This window comes from Leuciscus leuciscus (genome assembly GCF_965113295.1).
Source record: "Leuciscus leuciscus genome assembly, chromosome: 1".
In the NCBI taxonomy this organism is placed as follows: domain Eukaryota; kingdom Metazoa; phylum Chordata; class Actinopteri; order Cypriniformes; family Leuciscidae; genus Leuciscus; species Leuciscus leuciscus.
The window spans coordinates 56,093,206-56,121,121 of NC_138725.1; the positions used below are offsets into that span (position 1 = coordinate 56,093,206).

The 27,916-nt window shown below is 38.1% G+C and overlaps 1 protein-coding gene across 5 annotated transcripts in view; it reads left to right on the forward strand.

Annotated features, from left to right (window-relative positions):
* Nucleotides 1–80: 80 nt before the first annotated feature.
* The window catches only part of clec16a (C-type lectin domain containing 16A), a 57,949-nt gene continuing 30,113 nt past the window's right edge, over nt 81–27,916 (forward strand). For 3 of the 5 annotated variants that reach the window (XR_014197213.1, XM_082136447.1, XM_082136449.1), the window contains exons 1-15: nt 81–293; nt 842–970; nt 1,100–1,233; nt 1,328–1,476; nt 3,407–3,512; nt 6,004–6,127; nt 6,721–6,895; nt 8,508–8,558; nt 8,679–8,792; nt 17,340–17,571; nt 19,266–19,386; nt 20,173–20,273; nt 24,052–24,171; nt 26,013–26,122; nt 27,635–27,679. Coding sequence is in view for 4 of the 5 variants with exons in the window: in XM_082136447.1 (XP_081992573.1) it covers nt 220–293; nt 842–970; nt 1,100–1,233; nt 1,328–1,476; nt 3,407–3,512; nt 6,004–6,127; nt 6,721–6,895; nt 8,508–8,558; nt 8,679–8,792; nt 17,340–17,571; nt 19,266–19,386; nt 20,173–20,273; nt 24,052–24,171; nt 26,013–26,122; nt 27,635–27,679 (1,785 nt within the window). In the remaining variant the exon portion in view is untranslated. The other 2 variants (XM_082136448.1, XM_082136450.1) reach the window with 2 other exon arrangements.

The window sequence follows — 27,916 nt, forward strand, 5'->3', positions numbered from 1 at the left end:
ATGGTCTAGTGACGCGATGCGAACTAGCTCTATCGACTGCAATAATAAACTACAAATCCCATAATGACATTGAGCGGACGTTTGGGCTGTCATGAGCGCTAGGTCGGCAGGTATGTTTTCATGTGAGGATTCTAGGCCTTCACTGCTGCGGATATGGATTCATTCGCATAGCAAATTGTGTTAAAACATACATATTGGGAAATAACAATATCTAAGAAAATGTTCGGCCGTTCAAGGAGTTGGGTCGGAGGACAGGGGAAGTCCAAAAACATTCATTCGTTGGATCATTTGAAGTAAGTTGTTATGGACCTTTTGCAGCTAAGTCGCTAGCGCAGCTCGTGCAGTTTTAGCTTTTTAATTCAGCTGGTGAATGTCATTACTGTGCAAAGTCACTAATAGTCCATTTAGAAAATGTAAACATTTATATTACGCCTGACATAATTTATTTACGATGTTAAACTGAGCGCATAAGACCAAAACTGTCTGTAGCAGTCGTAGACTTGGTGTTAAAATCTAGTGAGCTGCCTACCAAGACATCATTTTGTGACATTGGGATGCACATATGTTTCCTAAAAAAGCATGTCTATGTAGACATCTCACTATTTTGAGCCATAGCTGTAACGTTAGTTAACACACGGTTATATGATTTGGTGAGTTAGAATATGAAACACAGTTATCTGTTTTTATTAAAATATATCACTAAAAGTAGTTTTCTATTATACAGAAATGGCTTATGTTCGTTACGATCTCAAATTCGTTACAAATAAATAAGTTAGTTGGTCATAATATGAAATATCTTGTGGCATCTAAGTAGTAGCCTGTTTTATTAATATTTCTTTAGGTATATGTACCATGTCCTAACAAAGAACACAACAGTGACTGACCACAACAGAAATCTGCTGGTGGAAACTATTCGCTCCATTACTGAGATTCTTATCTGGGGTGATCAGAATGACAGCTCTGTCTTTGAGTGAGTTTCACATCTTTTTGTTATTCTTACATTTTAAGTGTTTCCACATGCTAGATGTGCAATAAAATGAGTGTATCTAAAATACAAAATCATATTTTCATGACTGCAAGCATCATCCTCTCTTTGTAGCTTCTTTTTGGAGAAGAACATGTTTGCGTTTTTCCTCAACATACTACGGCAGAAATCCGGACGGTATGTGTGTGTCCAGCTTCTGCAAACACTCAACATCCTTTTCGAGAACATCAGTCATGAGACCTCTCTCTGTGAGTAAACCCCCAGATGAAGTTACAATTTGATGCCTTCTAACTTAAATGTTTATGTCCTGAACATTTAATATGTCGTTCCTTTTCTTTTTAGATTACTTGCTGTCCAATAATCATGTTAATTCCATCATTGTGCATAAATTTGACTTCTCTGACGAGGAAATTATGGCCTACTATATCTCCTTTCTGAAGACTTTGTCTCTGAAACTCAACAGCCACACAGTGCACTTCTTCTACAATGAGGTAAGGTGAATTTACTGGGGCAACCGTCATTTTTCAAATGACGGATTATATACGGAAAGCAAAGGGGCTTTTCGCATGCATTCTGTGTGTAACAGACTACTTCCAGGAAGAACAGTTCACCGTGACTTTGTAAAACCGTGTTTCCTGTGTGTTCATTCAACTTGAGCAATTACGTTCTTTCATTTTGGACAAATGCAGGCCAACTATAAGTTTACAACTGTTTTATGTGGATTGGAAGGTGACAGAAATGTTTCAGGGCTCCTTTGTATAGGGGGAAGTTATTGGTGTACTGTAAATGGTTGTATTTAACCGTCATGTGTTCTTTATTCCGTGGCACCTTTGATGCTGTTAATCATTGGTGTCAGGAATGGAGAGGGCCTGCATGGAAGGATTTGCTCTATGAGAGATCTGATGCTGCACTGATTGTAAATACGTTCTCCTAATGTAAAATTGAAGTTAAAATTGCTAAAGTATCATGTAAACCAATGCATGTTGCATGCCACTTACACAAAAAGACTTATACAATCAGCTTGAATGTAGAATATAAACTCAGATCAGTATAATGTATCTGAAGGACATTATAACAAAGCAAAGTTTTGGCAGTGACAACTGCATTCACTTGCTTGAGGAGCCACATGAGTCTCTATTGAACTCATTATGGTTGTGATAGTGAAAACCATAGCAACATTTTGGCATCTCGTGGTAAACAAGAAACATTGAAGGAGTGTAACTTGTATTGCTGACCGAACTAATGTAGCAAACAGAGACATTATTAGTAAATTAATTATCTAAATGTTTATCACAGCATAATTTATCACAGTAATTCATCTCACTTGATCATTTTAACAATATATGTTCATCATTTCTTCATGTTTTATCAATTCTAATAATAGAATTGATAAAACATGAAGAAATTAGGAACATGCATTATGATTCTTTAATGGACTTTAACAAAAAAAATCTATTTAAAATAAATGCTGTCCATCAAAGAATCACAAAAAATGTAGGTAACACTATTTTACAGTGTCCTTGTTGCATGTTACATGTACTTATAACAGTAAATTACACCTAAGTACATGCAACTAACCCTAAACCAAACCCTAACCCTGATTATATAGCAAGTACATGGTGTTAATTAATATTACTCAGTACGCAAAAGAATAGTTACACTGTAACAAGGACATCTTAAAATAAATTGAAACCAAAATAATAATAATAATCATAATCATAATAATAAGAAATGTTTATTGAGCAGCAAATCAGCATATTAGAATGATTTCTGAAGAACCATGTGACGCTGAAGAATGGAGTAATGATGCTGAAAATTCAGCTTTACCATCACAGGAATAAATTACATTTTTAAATATATTAAAATAGAAAATAGTTATTTTAAATTAATCATTTTTCAAAATATCTGTATTTTTTACTGTATTTTTGTTCGGAAAAAAAATCGAACATAAAAAAAAAAAAAAATAAATAAATAAATAAATGCAGCCTTGGTGAGCATAAAAGATTTCTTTCAAAAACATTTAAAAATTGTATATAACTCCAAACTTTTAAATAGTATTGCACAAATGATGTGGATTTAATATATATGCACTTGTCACTACCTAAATTATTCAGTACTAAAAAAGAGGCATGTCACAACTTCATTGAAGTGCGTTGTGTGTGGACTATATAGGACTATATAGAACTAAGATTTGATTAGAAGGATTTTAAACCTTTTTATCAGCCAGTAGCATTTTATTCAGGGACGCTTTTCGAGTTCAATGATGTTATGCACCAATTTCTTCTGCTCTTGTAGACATCCTGGATTCACATAATTGAATAAAAGTACAGGTTTTGTGTATTTGTGACTAGTTGCAGTTCTCCTCTCTCTGAGCGAATCCTCCTTGCTGATGGCCTCGCTCTCTGTCTCCCATGCTTCTAGCACACTAATGATTTTGCCCTGTACACGGAGGCCATTAAGTTTTTCAACCACCCAGAGAGCATGGTCAGGATCGCGGTCAGGACTATCACACTCAATGTGTACAAAGGTGAGTAGAGCCCTGACGTACGATCCTTCTCTCTGCTGTCAATCGCTCTGTCATGCCTCTGATGCATGGGCATGCTGACTCCGCTCTCCGCCATCCGTGAGTGACGCACACTTACATTTAGCGATCGCTGCTGACTCTACACACATGCACGGGCACACTGGGGTTTCACTTGGGTATGGTCATGTGCTGAAAACAAAAGGGCTTTCACTGATCTGTTTCTCTGGCTTGAGCTTTACATAAATCCGTCTTCCCTTCTTGAATAACTGACTTTACATTTCTTACTATCTGCTTGCCGCTTACCCTTGGATTGTGGTTCATCTTATAGCTAAACGATCAGTGCCTGTGGAGATTGTACCATTGGAGCATGTTACTGACGTTAATGTGCATACAGTGGCCCCAAATAATATTTGGAGATGTAGCCAACACTTAAAAATGTATGAATGTCATTGCATTATATAAACAACCTTCTTTCTTTAAAATAAATGCCGGTTGTTGTTATATTTTATGCATAAAATAGGTAGAGCTGCAAAAACAATCTTTCTTATTAGTCATTTGACAAATGTTGGCCGGCTATGAAACAAAATACCTATGTGCCATTGATTAAAAAAAGCTTACAGAGAACAGATCTTTGTTTTATAGGTAGGTCAGCTAGAAAAAAATGTGGGGTCCCATGGTCACTTGGTTATAATTTATGGCTTAAAAATCAGTTTGTTTTGAACTACCTTTTATAAGTTTGGGGTCAGGACAATTTTTACGATTGAAAGAAATTAATACTTTTTTTCAGCTAGGATGCATTAAAGTGACAGTAAAGACATTTATAATGTTACAAAAGATTTCAATTTCAAATAAATGCTGTTATTTTGAACTTTCTATTCATTAAATAATCCTGAAAAATATGTATCATGGTTTCCACAAAAAATATTAAGCCGCACACTGTTTTCAACATTGATTATAAGAAATAATAAGAAATGTTTCTTAAGCATCAACTCATCATATTAGAATGATTTCTGAAGGATCAGAAAGGCTTTGATCACAGCACAGGAATAAATTACATAAAAAAACATTTTTAACAGAAAACATTATTATTTTATATTATAATAATATTTCACAGGTTTTCTGTTTTTTCTGTATTATTATTTTATTTTTTTAATTAAATGCAATTTAATTTAAATAAAATGCAAACATAGTGAGCATAAGATACTTATTTTATAAACATTAAAAAAAGTTACTGAACCCAAACTTCTGAATGGTAGATATAATATACATGTTTTTTATATATATATATAATGCAATGACATTCATTTATAAATGTCGTTTAAGTGTTTGAATACTTGGAATACTCTGTGGCCACATGGGGTACAGATGACATTCTCAATATGGCAGATCGCATGTATAATTATTCTAAAAATGCACTGAATTAATAGCAAGAAAGCAGTTAAAATCCCTGATTGTCAGAATAAGCAGTTGGGTGATATGGTTTACCTTTGCTTTTTAGCATGTCCTGGCAGCTTCATGTGGCTGGTCTATATGTCTAGTGTGTCTAGGCTGTTCTTGGTTCCAGATGCTCTTTTGTGCAGGTTTAGTGCCAGCCACTAGGTGGTGTTATTGTTTAATTTTTTGGCCTTTAGGGCCCAGAGCTCCACTAGCTCAGTCCCTTCACCCTGTTTAACCCTTTATCTGTTCTTCCCCTCTCCCTCTATGGTGACTCCTGTGTGCCTTATTCCAGTGTCATGTAAGTTGGTCAAATTCAGAACTTTCTTGTGCCACTTGTATTGCATGTTCTCTTGAATTGTTTTTTAAACAGTTGCTTCTTTTGTCTGTATACACAGAAAGTTTGCAATTGACACACTGATGATAGTTAAACAAATACACTTATTTTGCACTTTGCTTTTATTTAAACCCTCTTTTTGGTGTTGGTGGTGATTTTGGCTGTGTCTTTCATTTAGTTTCATTTGTGTGTTTTAATTTAATTTAATTTTCTAAAAAAAAAGAGGCTTGAGGTTCATTGAGCGGCCTCTAGTCTTCTAACTGATCATTATAGCATCCATCATTTTGGATACAGATCAACCTACATTATGATCCATCCATCAAATCTCAGATTATTCCAAACCTCACAAGACAAAACAAACAGGCCCATTTTATATTCGTATTCAGTTGATTAAGTAGCACCCACCAAGAACCCTATTCTTTTGCTACTGTTTTATTGCATAGTACGTCTTTACAAGCTTAGAATCATTTTGCAACATATAATACTCTCAGCATGCTTACAGGACCTGTTTATTGCATAGGAAAAAATATAGTCCAACTTAGCATCCTTTAGTGACTCTGCATAGAGCACGTAATTTAACATAACCCTCCAACATCTGACCAATGACATTGCACATTGCTCTGTTAATCTTCTTTCTCTTTCCATCACTGTGTCTGCCCCTGTTGTGTTACTAAACCTCACATTTCCTGATTAACCGTGTCTGCTTTTGGTCCTTCCCCGCAGTGGACAACCAGCACATGCTCCACTACATCCGGGACAAAACGGCCGTGCCGTACTTCTCCAATTTGGTCTGGTTCATCGGAAGCCACGTCATCGAGTTGGACAAGTGTGTGCAGACTGATGAAGAGTAAGGTTTTTATGGAATTTTTTTAATGTGCAGTTCATATCTGCACCACTAGGTGGCACTATAGACCACAGTGGATCACTGTGGAAATTATTTACTAAACCATCTGAATTCAAAACCAATGCTGTGTCCCAATTTGCCTACTTATACTACGCCCTAAAAGGATGCACTCTTTTTGTGAAGAAAAAGTACATACTTTTGAGTGTCAGGTTAAACTTTGAATCTGTTTAAACTTTGATTATTAGTCACTCAAACCTAATCTAAATCTCTCACCGTCTGTCGTGTATATGAAAAAAAACGTTTACTCGTGTTTGTAGTTCTAAACCGAATCCTCCTCCAAAGCGCAATGGGTTGTGGGCAATATTAGCCTTGATAGTGTGCACGGATTCACACTTCGAAAATCTACCTGAAATAGTAGACCGTCTGGGGACTTTTGACATATTCTTTTCAACATACTGTGCTTTGGGACGCACTTATTCTAATCTCACATACTATTTAGGAGGGATAGTATGGACATTGGGACACAGGGATAGCCTGCTTACTACATATATGATTAAAATATTGCACTTTTCCCCATCTATACTTATTCTCATCAGACATAAAAACAGAGGAAAACTCAGCGATCTGGTAGCTGAGCACTTGGATCATCTCCACTATCTGAACGACATCCTCATCATCAACTGTGAGTTTCTCAATGAAGTGCTGACGGACCACCTGCTCAACCGCCTGTTCCTGCCCCTCTACGTGTACTCTCTGGTCAGTCAAGAGCAGGTGAGGACACAACTACACATGTCTGGAAAAACAACTAGCATACGTCTTGTAGGCCTGTGTTTTTTCCAGGTGAACTTTGCATAACCATTGTACTAGGTGAGTGAATAAAATTGATACACTTTAGTATTGCAAACAACAATAAAGGTTCACTATATTTTGTTGATTATTCTTTTTTTTAGGTGTGTTCACACTTGTTCGGTTTGCTTGGTTCGTTTGATCCGGGCCAAAAAAAACAAAAAAACATTTAGTCCTGGTCCGCTTAGTGTTCAGATTGGCATTTTTAGCACCGAACCTAAAGGCACTGGGAGACGTTCACAACCTGATTGCTCGGCTTTTATGACGTATTGCTTATTTTAAAACGGAACTTACTGAACTACAAAACAGTGCTGTGTGTTGGGCTAAACGCGCCCGTTGTTTGTGCGAAGCCTGCATATGAGGCTATTTTGACCAGCTGAGAACTCGTGAAGAGCTTATAAAATGTCTGAAGGATTCAAAACAGCAGCAGGAATACCTCCGTCACACACACAAACGAAGATCAGCTGCGTGGAGATGTGGTTCTGATGCCTGTACCGAACTGTGATGTGCAACATTGCGAAAAAACGATGTGCATGAGCTTTCTGTCCTTTTTAGGGTCTCATCTTCCTGTTTTTGGTTCGTTTACATGTCCTTTGGTCCATGTTGCATTCATGTATCATTTGAACCGCACCAGAGTTCGTTGTTTGTTGCTCACCAGGGTTCGGATGGCAGCGTTCAAGTGATCCGCACTAACAGCAATCGCGCCAGTTTTAATCGAACCAAACGTGCCAAGTGTGAACATGCTCTTATTTTATACTATTGATCATTTATGACTATTTTGAGCCCATAAAAAGTAATGGCTTCCAATAAACTTTAACTTTCTTATTTGGAAGTGTTGGTGATAACAATCTTAATGTTATATAAAGTTCAGCATGCAAAAGTTCAAAATTTCACTTTCACAATTAAATTAAGAGATTGTAGTCACTTATTCACTCATACATCTTTACAGCATTACGGAGAAGTTTAATTGTGAGAAGATACATCCTTACTGCACTGCAAAAATAAACTTTTAATTCAAAAATAGAAATGTTTGATACTCTAGTACTGTTTAAACGTTTGGGGTTCTTAAGATTGGTTTAACGTATCTTAAAACAGCTTATGCGTTCCAAGGCTGCATTTGTTGGATAAAAAATACAGTAAAAACAGTAATATTGTGAAATATTACAATTTAAAGTAACTGTTTTCTTTTTTAATATATTTTGAAAATTAATTCCTGTGATGGCAAAGCAGAATTTTCAGCATCATTACTCCAGTCTTCAGTGTCACATGATTCTTCTGAAATCATTCTAATATACTGATTTGATGCTCAATAAACATTTATTAGTATTATTAATGTTGAAAACAGTTTTTTTTGACAATTTTTTTTAAATGTTGCTGTAAAGTATTAATTTCTTTCAACAACAAAAAATTTCTTACTGGCCCTAAACTTTTGAACTATATAGTAGTGTACCAAGGATGGGGATGATGTAATTTCTGGCTATTTCCACTCCAAACAAACTTGTATACATGCCAAAGATGACTATATTTATTTTTCCAGTCCGAAGACCGCAAGATCAACCCTCAGGTGTCGCTTTACCTGCTGTCACAGGTACAGAAACATACTTTGGTTTTGTTGAGACTTGCAATGTGTAGAATAGCCACGATACACACAGTTTGTGAGCTGCATGCATGTGGTCAAGTGACAACATATGATGCCCCACTGTCATAGGTGTTCCTAATCATCCACTACCAGCCGCTCGTCCACTCCCTGGCCGATGTCATTCTGAATGGAGACCTTTCGGTGTTCACCTTGCAGACAGAACAGAGCGCCCACAAGAGTTTAGTGAGTACATCTGCCCATTGGCATCCTCATTTGGAAGTTTATTCAACAGGTAACCAGATGGATTCAGGATTGATCCCTACAAGAAGCCATGAACCATTTAAGTAGGGAACAAGTGACTCCTAGTCGATTAAAAATCTTGTTTTAAATGCCTTTTTCATGACCTTGTCACTGTGTTATGAACACTTAAACATGTCAAACTAGAATGATATCACTGCATTTGGAATCACTGTTTTTACCATTAACTTTGCACATTTGCCACTAGGACTGGGCGATATCATATCAAGATCATAATAAAACTTATGTCGATAACGATGATAAGCTCTGGACGTTTTTACTAGATATGGATTAACACTAGTGTATTACACAGCAGAAATAAACGCTACAACATCGATCAGTCAATCAGTCTGTAGGTAACTGGCAAGTGAAATTAAAGCGAAAGCGAAACCTAACTCGCATTACCCTCTAAAGCCGAGGACATTTTTGAAAAAAGGTAATGCAACGTCAATTATAAACTGGTTTAGGTTTCCTAAATGCACAGATTAAGGGCCGGTTCGTCTGTTATAGGACAACTTAGTTTGAATAAACGAGCAGACACTTATTAGCTACTTGATCGCCTAAATAAAAAAAATAAAATTATTATTTGTGTAGTGTTCAATGTTGTTATCGATAGAGATACGTGGATGGGGTATTATTTCATCCGCAACCGCATCACAAAACTCATCATCCACACCAACGTTTTTTGACCAAATTTCAAAGCCTCACCCGCCCGCCATCCGCTGATTGTTTTGCGGTCTATGGACGATGCAATGCTCTGCTGATGCGAGCCCCAAGGAAGCCCTTGTCTGATCTAGAAAGGATGCAGCAAAGATATTTAATGCTAATGTATGAGGCATAGGCCTACGCTGAGTTTTACGAGGAGATGCGCTCTAGTTTACAATGCAATGCAAGTGAACGCGGCGCACCGGCGCCTCCATGTCACGGTTATTATATTGTCTGCTATATTTGCTTTTTATTTATTAAATACATGCAATTGGTTGATGAAACATTTATTAAAATTAAGATACAATTTGAACAAAACGAAATTCGCTTTAAAGAAAGGCTTTCTACAAAGCAAAACTTAAAGAAAGTGGTAAAAACCACGTCTCCCGATATATTGCGCATCTTATGATCCTATCTTTTATTACAATTGTTTTTGAGCTAAAATGTAATACACATCATATAGGCTATATACACACAGTATATGTTTCTTTTATCAAACATGTTTGGGGCCAGTCAAGGGGTAATTAAACTGCACGATCAGTTATTGGTAATGTTGATGTTTATTGCTAATGTTTATTATTACAAATGTTTTTCATTTGTTTAATAAATCTCATAATGATGGTACATCACTACATAATAGTTATAGCTTTTATTTCTATCTCAAATGATTGGCGGTCGGTCAGGGGGTACTTGGCAAAGAATCAAATACAGTTGGAAACGACGTAGACCATTAATAACACAGACTGTTAACAATTGTTTTTAATTAGTATTTAAACTTTCTCTATGATCAAATTTTTTTGTAAAAAATTATTTTAATAACACTGTTTTGGCGGTTATAGAGTTCTAATGACGGTGTTCAACTATAACCGTCGGTCTCACGGTTATATACTAACCGTCACACCCATACATATATTATATGGCTGTCACTTTTGTGAAAAAATCCTGTTAGATTTTTGAGACATAAGTGTTCATTGAATCGATTGTAAAATCGATTTTCCATGTCTAAAGACGTTTCTATTTTCAACGCCAAATATAGGCCAATCCACGGACAACTAACAGGCATTGGACAAACGTAAAGAAGGCTCTTGAGACGCACAAGTCAGCAATATTTCTGATGATTTATTGAACGTGAAGTTCGTGTAGGATAAACACGCAGGGCCGCTACATTCTCCAAATCAGACAGTGGACTAGAAACATCTGTCGCAGTCTACAACAGGGCTGCATTTAGGATTTAGGCTATTCAAAAATCTCCAAAATTATTTTACGTAATGATTCAATCCATTACAAACAATGAAACTTGGACTTACTCGAGAACAGGCCATGTGTTTTTTTTAATTGAACGTAACTGACACTTAGGCTAGGCAGGCGTATAATGAAACGTGCAAATAAGGCTAGGTCTATAGCCGATCAACATTTTCGGGGTCCAGAACAGAGCGTTTTTTATTCACTATATTTCCAGCTGTTGAGAAGACGCGCTCCGTCCGCACTGATGTCCCAGGGACACTTCCAATCTTCCACCACAAAAGCATGTCGCTGTCAGCTTGCAATGGTGGCTCCTTTTCATAAGTAATCATCTCCTGTAAGAGGTCACTTTCGACGTCATTCGCTCTTTCGTAGCCCCTTGTGTAGATGTCTCCAAACAGATCTCCCATTGCTGTTAAAGGTGGTATCAGTGATTTCAGGCCCAACATTTTTTTTATCACATTCATCTAATCTTTCCTAACGATCCGCTAGCTGCCCGCCCCATAAGCATGCCGTCAAAAAAACGCGTCTCTGTAGGCAGCCTAGGCTCTGAGATCTGCACACAAAAACAAATGGTTTAGCCAAACACTCAAAACCAAAACAAAGAGTGTTCCAACCAATCACCGACAGGGGGAGGGTGTTGTGAGGTTTTGTGCTCGTGCACGGCTGCACGCGAAGTGAGAGCTGAAGAAAAAGCTTGCGGATCGTTAGGAAAGATTAGATGAATGTGATAAAAATGTTTTTGGGCCTGAAATCACTGATACCACCTTTAAGGCCGTCTTTCCCCTGCTTAATTCCGAGCTGCATGGCTCCACGGGTTCGTCATTATCGCCAGACTGCAGTGCCAATTCCTCTCTAATGTTTGCGTGCACTTGTTGCTTCTGTTCCTCCATTAAATGAATTAAAAGATGAAACCGAGGATCCAAGTAAGCAGCTTTATTCAAAAGCATAAATGTCGCTTCCTTTTTGGGGTCATAGCGTTTTCTCAAATCTGCCTCAATTTTAGTGGCCATTTCCCTCAAGCAAGACCTCTCGTCTGACTTTGACCTGATTTTTTTCAACTTGAGACAAAAGTACATGTTGCAAAGGCAGTACAGCTGAGGATGTGGGGTATTTGCATGTGGACAATGCTTGGGTCGCCACTCAGTTTTTTTTTGGTCAAATATCACGGCTGCCACTACTGCTTGTTGTTCAGATGCCCTATAAATCATATCGTAGGTAGAGTTCCATCGTGTCACACATCATTGATTAGCTTCTCTGGCTTTAAGCCTAGCATACGCTGCTTATCCTCCAAGAGGCTGCTGTAGTGGATCTGTGAAAATGAGGGGCAGTTTTTCGTAGCCTAGCAAGAGTTGTCTATGGCTCTGACATCTAACCCCTTGCGTACAGCCAGGTTGATTGTGTGGGCCAGACACAGTATGTTAACAGCACCCAGGTGCTGCTCCACTGCATTAACATAATTAAGTGCATTATCGGTAGTGACTGCAACAACTGAATCACGCTGTATTGCGAAATCCCTCAATATGCCTGAAATGCACTCTGCAACATTCTCTGCTGTATGGCTACCTCTCAGCTGGCTCATTTGCAGTACAAAAACGTGAAGTTCCCAAGTCTCTGAAATGACGTGTGCTGTCACTGTGATATATGCCTCTGTAGCGAGGGAACTCCATCCATCGGTAGTCAGAACAACGTTTTTGCCACTCAAAATCTGATGCATGTTTTCACGACTAGTGTCATAGATTTTCGCAATCTTCTTAGTTACTGTGGTTCGGCTAGGTATAATGTATCTCGGCTCAAGTTCATGGACAAAATCAATTAAACCGTCACTTTTTCTGCTTGTTTGTGAGTTTTGTTACATCTATCTTTTTTGTTTGTTTAATTCGTTTAAAATTTATAGTGTGCATATTTGGTTAAAATCGATTCCCTATTTTCGTTTTCGAAACTTGTGTTGGTTGGTCCGATCGATTGTGCAATCGATTTTCGAACGTAAAGTGACAGCCCTAATATATCATGATAAATCTCTATATCGATCATCAATATGAAAAAATATATATATATTGTGATATTTTTTGCCATATCGCCCAAGCCCTGCTTCCCGCTCTCGTTTCATAGCAACCTTGTAAAACTGCTTTTTTTTTTTATATATGCACCATGATTGTTTGCCAGCATGGATAAGTTAAAAGCTGTCATGGATGTTTGGAGCACAAAATCTGGCTAAACGTATATAGACTGGAAAATAACAGTAATTTTTGTTTGTTATGTTATCTACGGCTCATTAGATCTAGAATTCAGAAGTGAAATAAATATAGCACGGCAAGATTTTTTTTGTGTGCCATTGTAAACGTTAGCACTGATATTTGATATTTACTTGGTGGCAAATGAGCTGTCTACATCAGACTGGCCAAAAGTTCCTCTACCTCAAGGAAAGTTTAATCAATGTGTCAGTTTTACAGTGATGTGTCCGATTAACTTGCTAAATGTTATCACGTCTCTTCATCGCTTAAAATATGTCAGTCAAGCGCTACAGTCTCACTGTGCCCTTTTTTAATAAAAGATGCGTATCAGACCCCCCCAAATAAGCTTCTCAGAAAACAGATAGTTTTGAAATGCCGCTTCTCCAGTCTGTGGACCAGATGATTGAAGAGGAGAAGCGAATTCTTCTTTGCGGTTTGCCTGTGCTCTTGTTATTTTCATGAGGGTATTTACACTGAGGTAAGGCAGGCAGATAAGAACCCTGCGATATCAGTGTTAATGGGCTGCTTTGAAGTCTTCTGCACAGCAGACATCACTGCAAGCGTGTAGGTGGATATGAGACTGATTGTGTAGTGCAGCCTGTAGCACATAACTTGTTTTTTTCTATATATTTTTTTTCTATTGTCTGGATATCAGAATCCGGGCCAAGCCGTGCATATTCACATATGCAAATATTTGCAATAAAAGCGTCCCGAATGTTTGCCAAAGGTTAAACAAAATCACTTAAATGTCATATTTGTTTCTGAGAGAGTGTGTGAGGAGAATGTCATGCTTGCTTGAACTGTAGATGTTAGTAGCATTTCATTGATTAGTGTTTAAATGTGTTTGCAGTGATATAGAATTTAGGCAATACTAGCTGATAATTCATTTTTGCTATTGTTTATACTTAGGGTTGGGGATTTGAACCAACTTTGATGAATTAAACACCATAGCAACCTCTCATCTGACGTCATTTGCTTGTGTTGTATTGACGTAAGCTGGACTTCTTCACTCATTTAGTACAATTAAACCACACCTCTCCACAATCGACCACAAGCGGTGGCCTTGCTAAGAAACAACAGAGCTTTCAACGGTTTGATTCACTAAGTAAGCCATTTCAAATTAATCAGGTTTCTTAGTTGACAAGCCTTGAATAGTAGATATACATCTGAACTCCATCCTGTATTATTCTGATAAATGTATGTTTATCATCAGAAAAAAAAAGAAAAAAAAATGAAACAGGCAGTCAAGCTGCCTTTTCAGGGAAACAGTCTCTCTACTCATTTGTGTCAGTATTATCAAAAGCCATTTCCCCTTTCCCATTCTCTGCCCCTTTCTGCGGTCTCTTTCTGTGTCTAACCTCTCAGTCTTAACCACAGCCTGCTCTACTTGACCCTTTTTTTTACAAGCTGACGGTAATCTGTCAACCCCAGCTTCCCTAAACCTGTGCGACCTGTGACTGAAATTTCAGAGCAGTTAAAGAAAAAGAGGTATTTAAACAAAAATTATTTGCAGGTGTTGTTCAGTATATCAACACAAATTCCAGAGCTGTAGACACGGTTTTGTACTGTACGGTAGATTAAATAAACAACACTGTTCTGAAGGTATATAGATCACAACAATGACATTAAGTTTGCGTGAGTGCTGTGAAATGAAGTAATTTTGCTGACTGCTACATTTGTTTTGGTTTGCACGAAACTGTTGACACCATGCATATCTGTGCTGCCATGTACTGTAAACAAAACTCTGTCTGCTTCTGCAAAACTTTTTCATATTTTAATTCCTGACCCAGCCGACAATAATGCTGCTATTCGGCACGGATTGGCTAATTGGTTAAATATGTTATTTAATTGCATTTTATGCATAAGATTTGACCTTGTTACTGATGCTTTCTTTAATTTATCTATATATCAAATCCAGATAGGATGTTTATCAAAAGTAAAGTAATTTGCACTCTTTGAATTGCAAAATGTTATCAAAGCTCAACAAATATTGTATTTTTGTACAAACAAAGCGCATCAGATAACAGCAGCAAAAACATCTCACTATGCAAAACCTGCTTTCTCTAGGAATCTCTGATTCACAATATCAAGATTTCAAATTTATGCTCTTTATTGTCCTTGTACTGGTATGACAAGTATTCCACAGTGCACAAATATTTTGCTTTGTGAGAGAACACTTCCATATTATAATTTTTTTCTTTCTTTAGAAACTGAATGTATTAGCACCAAAAGGTTCGTGAATTACTGAGATGAACTGCGCGAGTTTCATTTTATCTTTCCATTTCTTGCCGAAGGTCTCCATTTAGGCTGAAACTTAGTTGAGCCAAACAAATTTTTGGTTATTTATCAGACTATAAATGTTTAGATTAGATAATACACAGTCTGTTGTGGGGCTGTGGCATGTTGTGAAGAGCTCGGTTGAGGAAGCTGGTGGGAATCCTTATGTAAATGCAGAGTTTTGGTCTGTCTTTTGCTGTGGCTCTCGTTGCTCTGATGTACAGCGATTTGCCTTACACCGTCATCACACTGCCTCTAACCTACTTTTCCTTTCCCGTAAGGGCCTGTGAAATAGGTGCTTGTACCTGTGTGTTACCAGCAACCCTCTAACACCCAAACACACACACATGCACACACACATCACATGACCTTCCTTTACCACAAGCCGCGGGTAGAGGATGAGAACAGAAGGGACCAAACAGAGACGTCGGATGTGTAGAATAGGATTTCAAACAGGTCCTTGCGCAGATGACAGGAAGTAAGAAGTTATGTAGTGCAGAGATGAAGGGCAAAACCGCTACCGTATTAGAAGCATCCCCTGTTTTCTCATTATATGATTTACATGCTGCACAGAGAGCAGGCTGCTTGTGTAAGCAAAGGCACACCTGCTATGCAGTTTGCTGGAAGCGCACCTGTAGCCTAGTGGCATGCTTTAGCAACCTATTTCTGGAAGTTCAACAAGTGGTTGTCACAATTAAGCGTTCTGGTGAATGCAACTTGGTCACTTCGCTTGGCTCTCGCATCAGTCTGATGTCACAGACCTGTTGTTTTGATTCTTAAAATGATGTCACACATATCTGAGGGGATGCAACGCATCAGACGACCACACTTTCGCCTTTAGTAAACTCTAGATGTTTTTTTTTAAATATATATTCGGCTTATCTTGACTGCAGTGGCACAAAGAGTGAGGTCATCAGCTGCCTTTTATCTCTTCAGTCTTTTCTCGTAAATAGCTCAGTCTTGGTGATGTACATTGCACTTTGAATAGAATTCACTCATTAAGTCTGTGACCACAGGCAGACCACAGATGGCTGGTTTTTGCAAATGTGGCGTCCTACTGAGCGCTCCACTTCTCAGCTGCAAGTCGCATGTTCTTCATACCGTGTCACTGTGACCGGTTGTGGTCCTGTTTTTTTTTTTAGAGTTGTTTTTAATTTGTATGCTACCAGACAATTTATGTTTCTCAAAGCTGCTTTTTCTCAAACTTGAAGAGAAACATCACCTTACATTTTGAAACAGAAGAGGTGGGTTCTTTGAATCCTCGCAGACATTCTTTGAAGAACAGACCGAGTGGTTCAGAGTGCTATAGCGCTTCTGTGAGACCACGAGCAGGTGATTGTTGACTGTGTTTTCCTGCCGTTCTAAGAATGAACGTCTTATCTCTTGTGTGGTCGTCATGAATGAGGTTGAGGGTCCTTCGGTGTGCTGTCCAACAGCAACTGCTTAGTGCTTCATCTCACATGAGTTATTGGAGATCCTCGGAAACATCAATGCTGTCCATGTTGCACTTACCAAATGTGTCCTAAACTGTTTGGCAGCTGTTTCCTGTCTTAGCGGGTTCTTGTTTCTGAGAAGCCAGAGACTGTTTTCCTTTCACTGCCTCTTTAAGTTCTGCAGACATTGTAAAAGCAGCTATTGCTGTTATCCAAGATGGTTAATGTGTGAATATGTTGTGCCGAGATCAAGCAGCAAAAGGTTAATTATGTAAATATGTTTTTAAAAAATGGAAGAAAATATTGCATTTGTTTTTATATTCAAATGTTCCTAATAAAGCTTATTAATGTTTGAAAGACAATAAGTTTCTGTTTATTGGAAATCCTCCAAACTGTGAATTTATGTACTTGTACTTTGTCTGGTTGACCTTATCAATATATGGGAAAAATATATAAAACAAATAATAAATAAAAAAACAATAAAAAGTATGTATACACACAATTATTATTATTTTTTTTATTATGAAAAGAAAACTTTTCATGAGCCTCAAATATTGGACATATTAGTCATATGCCTCATCCAATTTGTCATTTCATTTTAGAGCAATGCTGGTCTTCGTCGCTTCACCAAGCCCCCAGAAAGTCTGGAGCGTTCCCTGGAGATGAGTCGTCAGCGTGGGAGGAAGAGGGCACAGAAAAGACCCAACTACAAGAACGTGGGCGAGGAAGAGGAGGAAGAGCGAGGATCGGAGGAAGGGCCGGAAGAAGAGAAGGAAAAGGCTAAAGGTACAGAGGCTAGTTCAAAGGCCAGCAGGACAAGTGGGGACAAGGAAGGTGAGTAGCACTAGATGAATGTCCCAGCATGACTGACTGACCCTCCATTCTTTGGATCACACCACACTTTGGCTGTGGCTCTGCTCTCAAAACTGACCTTACAGATGCACCAATTCGAGTTCTCAAAAAAGTCTTACAGTCTGCACAAATATATGGTAATACTTACAGGGAAAGCTCTCCCGAAAATGAGAATTGTGTAATTGACTTACCCTCATGTTGTTCCAAACTTGCATGACTGACTTCTTCCGTTGAATTCAAAAGGAGATCGTTTTATTGTAATTGACCGACCAAGTAGGATATGGGTTGGAGCAATAATCCTATCAACCAATCAGATTTTAGGCTATTTTATGCCTCGGGTTATTGATTTGAACAATAGTATAATCCTTTCACGACGGTTTTAGGTGAAAATCAGGGTTTGGTCTTTGATTGTTTCATAGGAATGTTGTTCCAGGACCGACAAAAATGACAGTGTTAATCCAGAAGCACGTCCTACTTGGCTATATCAAGTTTTGCCAGTTGCGAGAGCACTCCACCTTCTCACGTCATTTCTGTGTTTTGACACGGTCACTTTGGTCCACATTCATTCTGTGCTCTCCACCTCTCCGATTGGGCGAAACATCACCCCCACCCTCTCCCACCTTGAGAAACATTTTTGTATCACCTTAATCTTGTCAGAATTGAGAGGGAAAGTGAGCTAAGCCCTATCTCTTGTTGTATTCACTCCTCTGTGTGATGATTCATTCCTTTAGTCGTCCTTCCCCACGTCACTCACAGCCAGCTATAACTCATGATAAAGTTCATTGAAGTAACTCAAAAATAACCAAAATAAGATTGAGGATTGTCTTTGTGAGCAACTTTTTTCTTTTTTACATCCCTTCACCAGGTTTGCAAGTTCATTAGGTGTTGAGAAATTAGAGTAGTTTTATTTTTTACAGCAATCTTTTCCAACCTGTGGCTTTCAAGTAACCCAAGGTTACCCTTGTTTATGTATGTATGAATGTATGTATGTATGTGTATATATATTTATTTATATATATATATATACACACACACACACACACACACACACACACACACACATATATTTATGTATACATATATATTTATGTATATGAGGAAATTAAGTTTTAGTCGCATAACATCGGTTAATTGTATCGCCGTCATTTTGCAAAATATCGCAAAAGTTTTGCGCAAATCTGTAATGGAAACGCGTCTTGTGAGATTCTGGAAACGAAATCTAAATTTAGCGGGATAGGTCGGGTCGGGAAGAAAATCATTCTAAGTGGATAGCAGGTGAACAGAGAGTGAATTTTAAGCTTGAACGGGTGGGAGCGGAATAGAACCTAGCGGGAGCGGGACGAAAAAAACAGTCCCGTGCAGACCTCTACTTCGTACATAAATACATGCATACTGTTAATAATCACAGCGATCATTACGTATTGCTATAGAAAACATTTCCCTTGTGACTTGGGCTGTTAGATTTAGTTTTAGAAATTATTAAATACCACCAAGTGGTTTCCCTTTTTGAAAAAAATGCCTGCAGACATGAAATAATTCAATGGGAAATCCATTAGTGTAACTTTAGACAGCCCAGATCAGTTTACTGCGGGGATCTTCCATGGCTGGCATCTCACATGTACAATGCCAAAATCCAGCTGTGCTGTTATAGTCTGTGTTGTGTTTGTGTTTTGCAGAAATTGAGATGGTGGTGATGGAAAAATGTAGGGTCTCTGATGTGTCCACGTTGACAGAACAAAACATTACAGACGAAGAGAAGAGTGCTGCGGCAGCACGATCCGAAGGCCAGAAGAGCAGGTACACAACCAACCAACTTTTTTTTAGGCTTGGAAAACACATTTATGAACAACTTTACCATTTTAAGAGCATCCACAAAATGTATTTTGTCAGAGTAAGCAAACCTCTTTTAATTTTTCATTTCGGGTCAGTGGATCTATGCTACTCTAACATTTAATTGAAGAGAAACTTGAGAAGCAACAGTTCAGTCTATCCATTAAAACTGCATTGTGGTCCAAAATAGTACTTTATCAGTGTCATCAGTTTTAGCGAGTATTAACATTGAACTGATGGCCCTGCAATTGGCTTATGCTCAGTTCCATTGAAGTGCAGCAAAGCTTCCCTGTTTAGATTAGCGGGCTCCAAGGAAAAAGAGCCCAGGACATGTTCAGACTGCTCACAAGCCTTTCAAATGTGATATTTGTGTTTTTATCTAAACCAAAAGATAAAAGAGGTACATGACATGCCTGTGAAAAAGCAATATTCTTAGGAATACTCTGCATGGACTTGATTTGGTACTTAAAAAGAAGATTTTACACCTCTGAAGACTATTTTTAGCTAGAGGGGAGGTAACTAGCATTTAGATATGAGTGCTCCTCAAAGCCAGACTCATTTTGACATGATTTATAGACAAAAGCTTGCCTAGTTAAATTCCTTTCACATTTGCAACACTCAAATAATACAAAACAGTCTTTATAAACTGTGTGTGCATTGCGTGTTTTACACATTGTTCTGTTATGCAAATTTCTGCATGATTTCAAAGCGGAAACAATGAAAGAATAGCTGTTATCTTGGTTGTTGTTCTAGGCCCTTCCTGGACATGTTCTATAATGCACTGGACTGTGACTCAGAGGATTACCAGGCTCTGTTTGTGCTTTGTCTCCTGTATGCCGTGTCTCACAGTAAAGGTATATGATCTGTCTCTTCAGCAATAACAGTCTCAAGGGGGTGGCACACCGGACGAGAAGCGCAGCGCAGCACCACGTCTTTAAAATTCAAACACATTATTCTCTATGAGTGTACACACACCGGCGGCGCCATTCGGCCTCTGTCCGCGGCGCCCAGCAATGTCTCAGGACCTTGTTCAAAATCCTGCCGCGCCATTTACAGTTTTAGATTAAATGTACATTATATTTGTCTCAAATCGTCGTTAATGTATATACTGACTTCACCCTGTGCTGCAATATACATTTAGTTTTACATTCATTTACAGAAATCAGCTGCTTGAATGAAAATTGCTGATGTTATTGGATTTTCAGGTGAGATTCTCAATTAATTCAGTTAACGGACGCTCTGAGGTAAAGTGTTCAGACTGCAGACTCAACAACGTACAGTCATAACATAGTATAGACATAATTCATAATGTCCTTAAACATAACAATATTGCTTGCCATAAACTGAGAAAGTGCCCGTCTTGTGTGCGATACCTCGAGTTATCCTAGACGCTGCGCTTCTCGTCCGGTGTGCGACCCCCCTTTAAGCAAAGCATGCAAATAAATTGATAATTATGGGAAGAAATGTAAAAGAGAGTATATAAAATATAAGTATTTTTAAGTATTATTCATATATAGATTTTTTTTTTTTTTTTTATTAATACTCTTATTCTGTAAGAACACATTCAATTGATCAAAAGTGACAGTAAAGACATTTATAATGTTATAATTCTGTTTTGGCTGTTGGTAGGGGTGGGCTATATGACCAACTTATGACCAATGTTATCAAAATATAGTTGTTTTGTGTCATTTTATCTCTATTCTGTTATTAAAAATAAGAATTTTTTTACAAACAATAGGACAAATACAATATAACAAAAATATGAAATTAAACATTACCTTTTTAAGGAACAATAGGTTTATTTAAGATTTAATTAGAATTAGTACAGAAATGTAATAAATGTAAAAAAAAAATTATATTGCATAGTCTTCACTGCATGAATTAAATATAAATGTATTCTTATTAAAGCAAAAAAAAAAAAGTAATTCAGTCAAGAGTAAGTTCTTTTTTCTTTTGTTAATAATAATAACAATAATATAAATAACAATCTCTCACACTCAATGAGGCAGGCAGCTGCTAGCTGGAGCCGCTATGATTACCATGAAAATACCAACCCAGAACGCTGCAGGTTGTGCGGTGAATATATTTGTTCAAAATAAATAAAAACATATGTAGAGAGCCAGCGTATAGTCGTAACCACTCACTGAGGAGGGGTGTTGCCACAAGGTCCTTCAGCCTTCCAATGACAGCTCACCCCTCTCCCATTACACAAGACAGCACATGCGGTGCAAAAGAAGGGATTTCAAGGTTATAGAATCTAGCAAAGACCATCCTATTTCTAGGCAAATGTCCTGTAATAGACATATCTAAGACCAAGCCCAGCCAAACCCCTAGTGGAGTGGGCATGAACCCTATAGAGCAGTCCGCCCTCTGGGTAGCATAAGCCAGACGGATAGCCTCTACTATCCAAAACTTAAACTGACAATAGTGCTCAGCACAAATTAGTCACGTAGAGGGACCAGAGTATATTAGCCTTCTTGTGCCATTCAAAATCTTATTGCCAGGACATTCGGCCAAGCTATTGTGAATATGATGGTGACAAGAGCACTCTTGCATGATAGACAAGGTGATTGACATAAGCAAATGCCCATTAAAAGTAGACATATTTCAGGTCCGCTGACATAATCCAGTCCCTTGGTCAGAGCCCGGACAGTAGCTTACTATGCTTTCGTATAACGTGACTGAGGCCACAGCACTTTGTGCTTAAAACAAGGCAACTTGCCGCTTGAAGGCAGCGAGCGAGGAAGAGGAGGAGGAGGAAGAGCTCCGATTCTGAAGCACTTTGTGTATACATATAGATACAGTGGGGAGTTTCCTACTTACAAAGCATGTAGAGGTCTGTCATTTTTATCATAGGTACACTTCAACTGTGAGAGACGGAATCTAAAACAAAAATCCAGAAAATCACATTGTATGATTTTTAAATAATTAATTTGCATTAATTTTGCATTGCATGTATATGTCTACATATGTATATATGCATAGATACATCTTGACCTAATGCGCTGCACAGCGGGACGGTCGGAACACAAAGACAATTACTGTTCCTGTCGCCCCTTAACCAGCAGAGGGATTTGAGAAACAGACATAAGAGAGCGGACAGTCTTCACCGCTGAGCTACCGGGCCTAGTTGAACACCGTGGGTGAATGACAGCAAAGCGGCAGCACTGCTTATATCACAGTATATGAATACGAGATCGGGTGCTGTGGAGGACGATGAGCGCGTGGGTGCTGGGCCGGTGTCAGCTGATCGAGCTGTCTCTAACAAGAACACTGCTAAGAATTGACTTTAGAGTAAAAAAATTCTTGGCTTGAAGCTGCGCTTAAAAGTTATTTATCAAGCATCTCAGTCATAATTTAAGTGAAGTATAGGACTAAATCTTAAGTGTCAGTTTTAGAGATGATTCACAACACTTTGCTGTGCCACAAACAGGATTTTGGATAATGACATTGGCATGGACCAATCACTGAATAGATTTCCTTATTTAAGAATATTCTCAGATAAATTCACATCGAATGGTGAAATTCCTAAGAGGAGTTTACATTCAACACACATTTGACAAACAATTTTCAAGAGGATACATAATGATATACACATTGGAATTGAAAGATTAACACGTTTTCCACCATGTCTCAATCATAAATTTTAAACCGTTGTGCTGTTAACTGACCTGCCTATATATGACATAGATTTTAGGATGTAATCTGTCACCATGGATTCCAAAACAAAAACTGAACTGGTGGGAGGAAGAAGCGCTACTGCTTTCTGAATTAGTCGAACAGCGGAAACATGTTATAAAAGGCAAGTTCAGCCCAACATTAACCAGCGCTGACAAAGATAATGCCTGCTCTGTCCAAACGATACCGTTTGATTGACTGCTTGTCGTCAAACATTTCATAAACATTCCTCTCCTGAAAGATACCAGAACGTGAATCTGGTAGCTCAATGGGCCCTCGGCATGCACAGCATCCTCTTAGCAACATCATCTTTGCCGGATCGCAGAAGGGGATCATTTCTTTCTGCGTCGTCCGCTCGGGCAAGAATATCCACAGTGAAACAACAGGCTTGAGTGAAGGGAAAAATTCAAAGTCAGTACCGCTCAGCACAGGCTTATATAGCGACGGGCCTTCCCCCGCTTGAGCGCCATTGACTATTGCAGGTGCAATAGCGTGAATCAATCAGGCTTCAGCATTTTTGAAGAGGGAATTTCCCCAAAACATCAGCTGTCGACGCGATTTGGAGACACCAAACTCGAAAGCGAACTCTTTTTAACATCAAGCACGTCCCGCTCTTTATATTCTCATTCATGCATTTAATCACTCTGAAGTGTCAATAGTACTATATATTTACATGGCGCGATACACAATATAGCAAAATATATTTAACAATAGGCATTTTATACCACATTAACAATATATATGGTAACAACCCTAGATATTGGTAATAATGAGAAATGTTTCTTGAGCACCAAATTAGCATATTCAAATGATTTTTGAAGGATCATGTGAAAATTCAGATTTGTATGTTAAAGTAATGTAAATACATCCGTATATATATTCATCAACATCATGCTCCAACATTCTGATCTTTGCATCTTTTTTGTTTATGTGTGTGCATGTGTGTACGTGCAGGTATAAACCCAGAGCTCTTAGAGAGGATCCAGCTACCTGTGCCAAGTCAGGACAGGAGCTCTTACAGTCAGGTGCTGGTGGAGAGAGTTATCCGAATCATGAACCAGGCTGCTCAGCCAGGTACGTGGAGAGACACACACACACACTCACTCACTCACTCACATCCTCCACGTCTCACCTGCACGCTCTCACTCTACTGCGCTTTATTTAACTGACTCCTAATATTATCCTTCACTTGCTTGAACATGCTCATTAAATATTACACTCTGCAGATTCCATCGTTGTGCCTGAACTTGACTGTGCAGATCAAAGCATTCACTGTTTATTCATTGCTGACCTTTACTGATATTTCAATGTACAAACACCTTAAGCAAAACTTCTTCTGTGTGTCTTTAGTAAATATCAGCTGTGGTTTTAATGCGTCAAACATGTTTGTTGTCCAAACTAAAGTGGTACATGAAATCAAAATGGACTTTCTCTTTTGAGACTGTATCTGGTATTAATGTACGTGTTTCAACAAGTTATTTTAGGCAGTTCCTTTTTCTAATCAACTGTAATAACTTTCTCTGCTTTTGAAAAAGTGTTCACTTTTCATTTTCACTTTTTGTTTTATTTTAATGTATGCATTTAACTTGAACTTTTCAGTTTTAGTTACGAAGTCATTTTAGTAACTTACATTTTAGTTACTTTTTTATTTTAGTTGGTTGCCAAAGCAACATTTCTTATTTTTAGTTCAAGGTTAGGTTTTAATCTAATATAAAATATAAAAAAATAATTTCATTTCAGGTTTATTTCAATTAATGGATTTTTTAAAAATAGTTTTAACAATAACAATACTGCTCTGAAGTGAATTTTCTGATGACGTAACCAAGGCAACGGACGGAAAATAATATTAACCAATAATTTTTAGATAGATAACAATGCAGAGTTCATTCCAGCCCATGTCAGGATGACATCCCTTCAATTTTACCAATTTATGAGCACATTTTACATCGCACGGTTTACAGAAATCTCCAGTTTATTCCTATGGGATGTTCTGAAAAGCTTCAGCAACCGTCAGTGTGAGCGAGAGGGCCAGAGCTTAGTGAAGTATCAGTTGTTATTTGAATGCCCTTTCGCCTGATGCACATTTCTTTAGCTCCATACACTTGACCACAACCTTGAGTAACACAAACTGCAACCAATTTCCTCTAACCGTTGATCACTTTCACCTTTGTGAAGAGGAATTGTAGCCAGTTTCTCCTTTAAGGGGCTCCTGTAATTGTTGTGACATTTGAAAGTTGACTTGCTTCACATTCACATTACATTTGCTTGCATGATGTTAAATTGAGTTTTCTGAAAGCCCATCATTGATACTCTGCAATACTTAGGATTAAATCGTAGAACTGATTGAGTCCGCAATATATGCATGATGAGCTGTTGTCCTCATATTGTATGATTCATGCTCCTTTGTGCTTTTGACATTTCCATCCAGTGTCCATTGTGACACTAGCATGACAAGAAGCTAAACTTTAGATTTTCTCTTTCATTTGCGCCGCATTTGTTTGCCAACATGGTTGTTTGACTGTTGCCGTGGTTACACACATCCCATCTGAGCTATTCTAATGCCCCACTCTTCCTTTTTTAAGACACATTTGCTAGAGATGGTCAGAAGTTATTTGCGTAATACGAAATCCCACATGTTTGGTCTGCTGTAGTAATGCCACTTTGATTCAGTTGTAAATTTAGAACAGTTGCACCTAATGGGTTTTGTTTTGCTTTATCACAACTGTGTGTGTGTGTGTGTGTGTGTGTGTGTGTGTGTGTGTGTGTGTGTGTGTGTGTGTGTGTGTGTGTGTGTGTGTGTGTGTGTGTGTGTGTGTGTGTGTGTGTGTGTGTGTGTGTGTGTGTGTGTGTGTGTGTGTGTGTGTGTGTGTGTGTGTGTGTGTGTGTGTGTGTGTGTGTGTGTGTGTGTGTTTCAGATGGGAAGGTGCGTCTTGCCACCCTGGAGTTAAGCTGTCTGCTTTTAAAACAGTCTGTGCTTTCTGGTTCTCAATGCATTATAAAGGACATCCATTTGGCCTGTTTGGAGGTAGGCATCTTAACACAGAACATCTCTTACTTTTCAAGTAATGATCAAAGAATCTAATTTATTATCAGTGTAAAAGAATATGAATAATTCATTTTGTATCAGTTCATATATTTATATAATTTACTCCCATAAATGTGAGTAATAATTTCATTCCACTTATTTATTTAGCTGTAGAAAAAAGAAACATATTATAAAAATCTTCCATGGCATGTAAAAGTTCTATATAGTTGGTATCTCAGGCTTCAACAATTTCTTCTCTTTTTTTACTTTATTCTAAATGGATATTGGTGATCCATTAACAGCAGCAGCCATATCACCCTGTAGCCCAAGACTGGTTGCCCACTGAAGCTAAACAGGGTTGTGGCTGGTTAGTACCTGAATGGGAGACCTCCTGGGAAAACTATTGCTGCTGGAGGTGTTAGTGAGGCCAGCAGGGGGTGCTCACCCTGTGGTCTGTGTGGGGCCTAACGCCCCAGTATGGTGATGGGGACACTATACTGTCAGAAAGCACCGTCCTTCGGATGAGATGTTAAACCGAGGTCCTGACTCTCTGTGGTCATTAAATATCCCAGGATGTCCTTCGAAAAAGAGTAGAGGGTTTAACCCTGGCATCCTGGCCAAATTTGCCCATTGGCCTCTGTCCATCATGGCCTCCTAATCATCCCCATATATATACACTGATTGGCTTCATCACTCTCTCTTCTCTCCACCAATAAGCTGGTGTTTGGTGGGCGTTCAGGCTCAATATGGCTGCTGTCGCATCATCCAAGTGGATGCTGCACATTTGTGTTGGTTGAGGAGATTCCCCCCCTTCTATGTAAAGCACTTTGAGTACTCAGAAAAGCACTATATAAATCTAACGAATTATTAGGGATTCAAGCGCGTAGCGCTGAAACCCTATTGTTATTATTAATTATTATTATTAATTATTATTATAAACACAACAGTTAGTTCATGGATCTTCCCTTACAGAGATTTGAGCCTAGAGGTATAAAACGGGTAAATTATGTCTGCGTATATGACACATTAAAAAAACACATCAAACTTATTTATCATTCTAAATCACATTGGTTGGTTTTATTGCCAAATGCACGACAACATGGCATTGTGGAGACTGTTTCAGCAATGGATGCAAATATTCCCTATGGCCTGCTTTGTCATTGTAGATAAAGACTGTGAAAACGTGTGCATATATCTTTCACGATAAATGAAAAAGATATATTAAAATTCATAGGCAAATTAAAAATGAAGTCATGCTAATTTGAATATAACCTCTGCAAACAAAATTATTCAAGACGGATTGCAACATATTTCTAATTTATCGGTTGTTTCTTAACACATACTTAGCACACTTAGGTTTTTCCCAGTATTTTTTTTTTTTTTTACCTTGCGTAACAGTTTCTTTCATTCTTATTTTGATAGCAGACAGATTTACAGGAAGTAGGATATTTTACTTGTTTATATTGTGTAACTCAATCATACCATTACTATGATGATGTTTTCTTTTTTTAGGGTGCCCGAGAAGAGAGTCTTCACCTTCTGAGGCGATTTTATAAGGCAAGATGCTCTTGTATTTTATTTCAGATCTAATAAAAGTCACTTACTTACTGGAACCCAGAAAGGCAACAGACCTTCATGCTAATAATTCTCGTAATTATCCCTTAGTCACCCCACTCGCTGTTGATTTCCTTCAAAGTCTGAGGAAGAATTAAGCTCAGACAGCTCATCCTAAAAACTTTGCTGTTTTGATATTTAGGAAAATCCCAACAGCTTCCTGTTGAAACATGTCAGTTC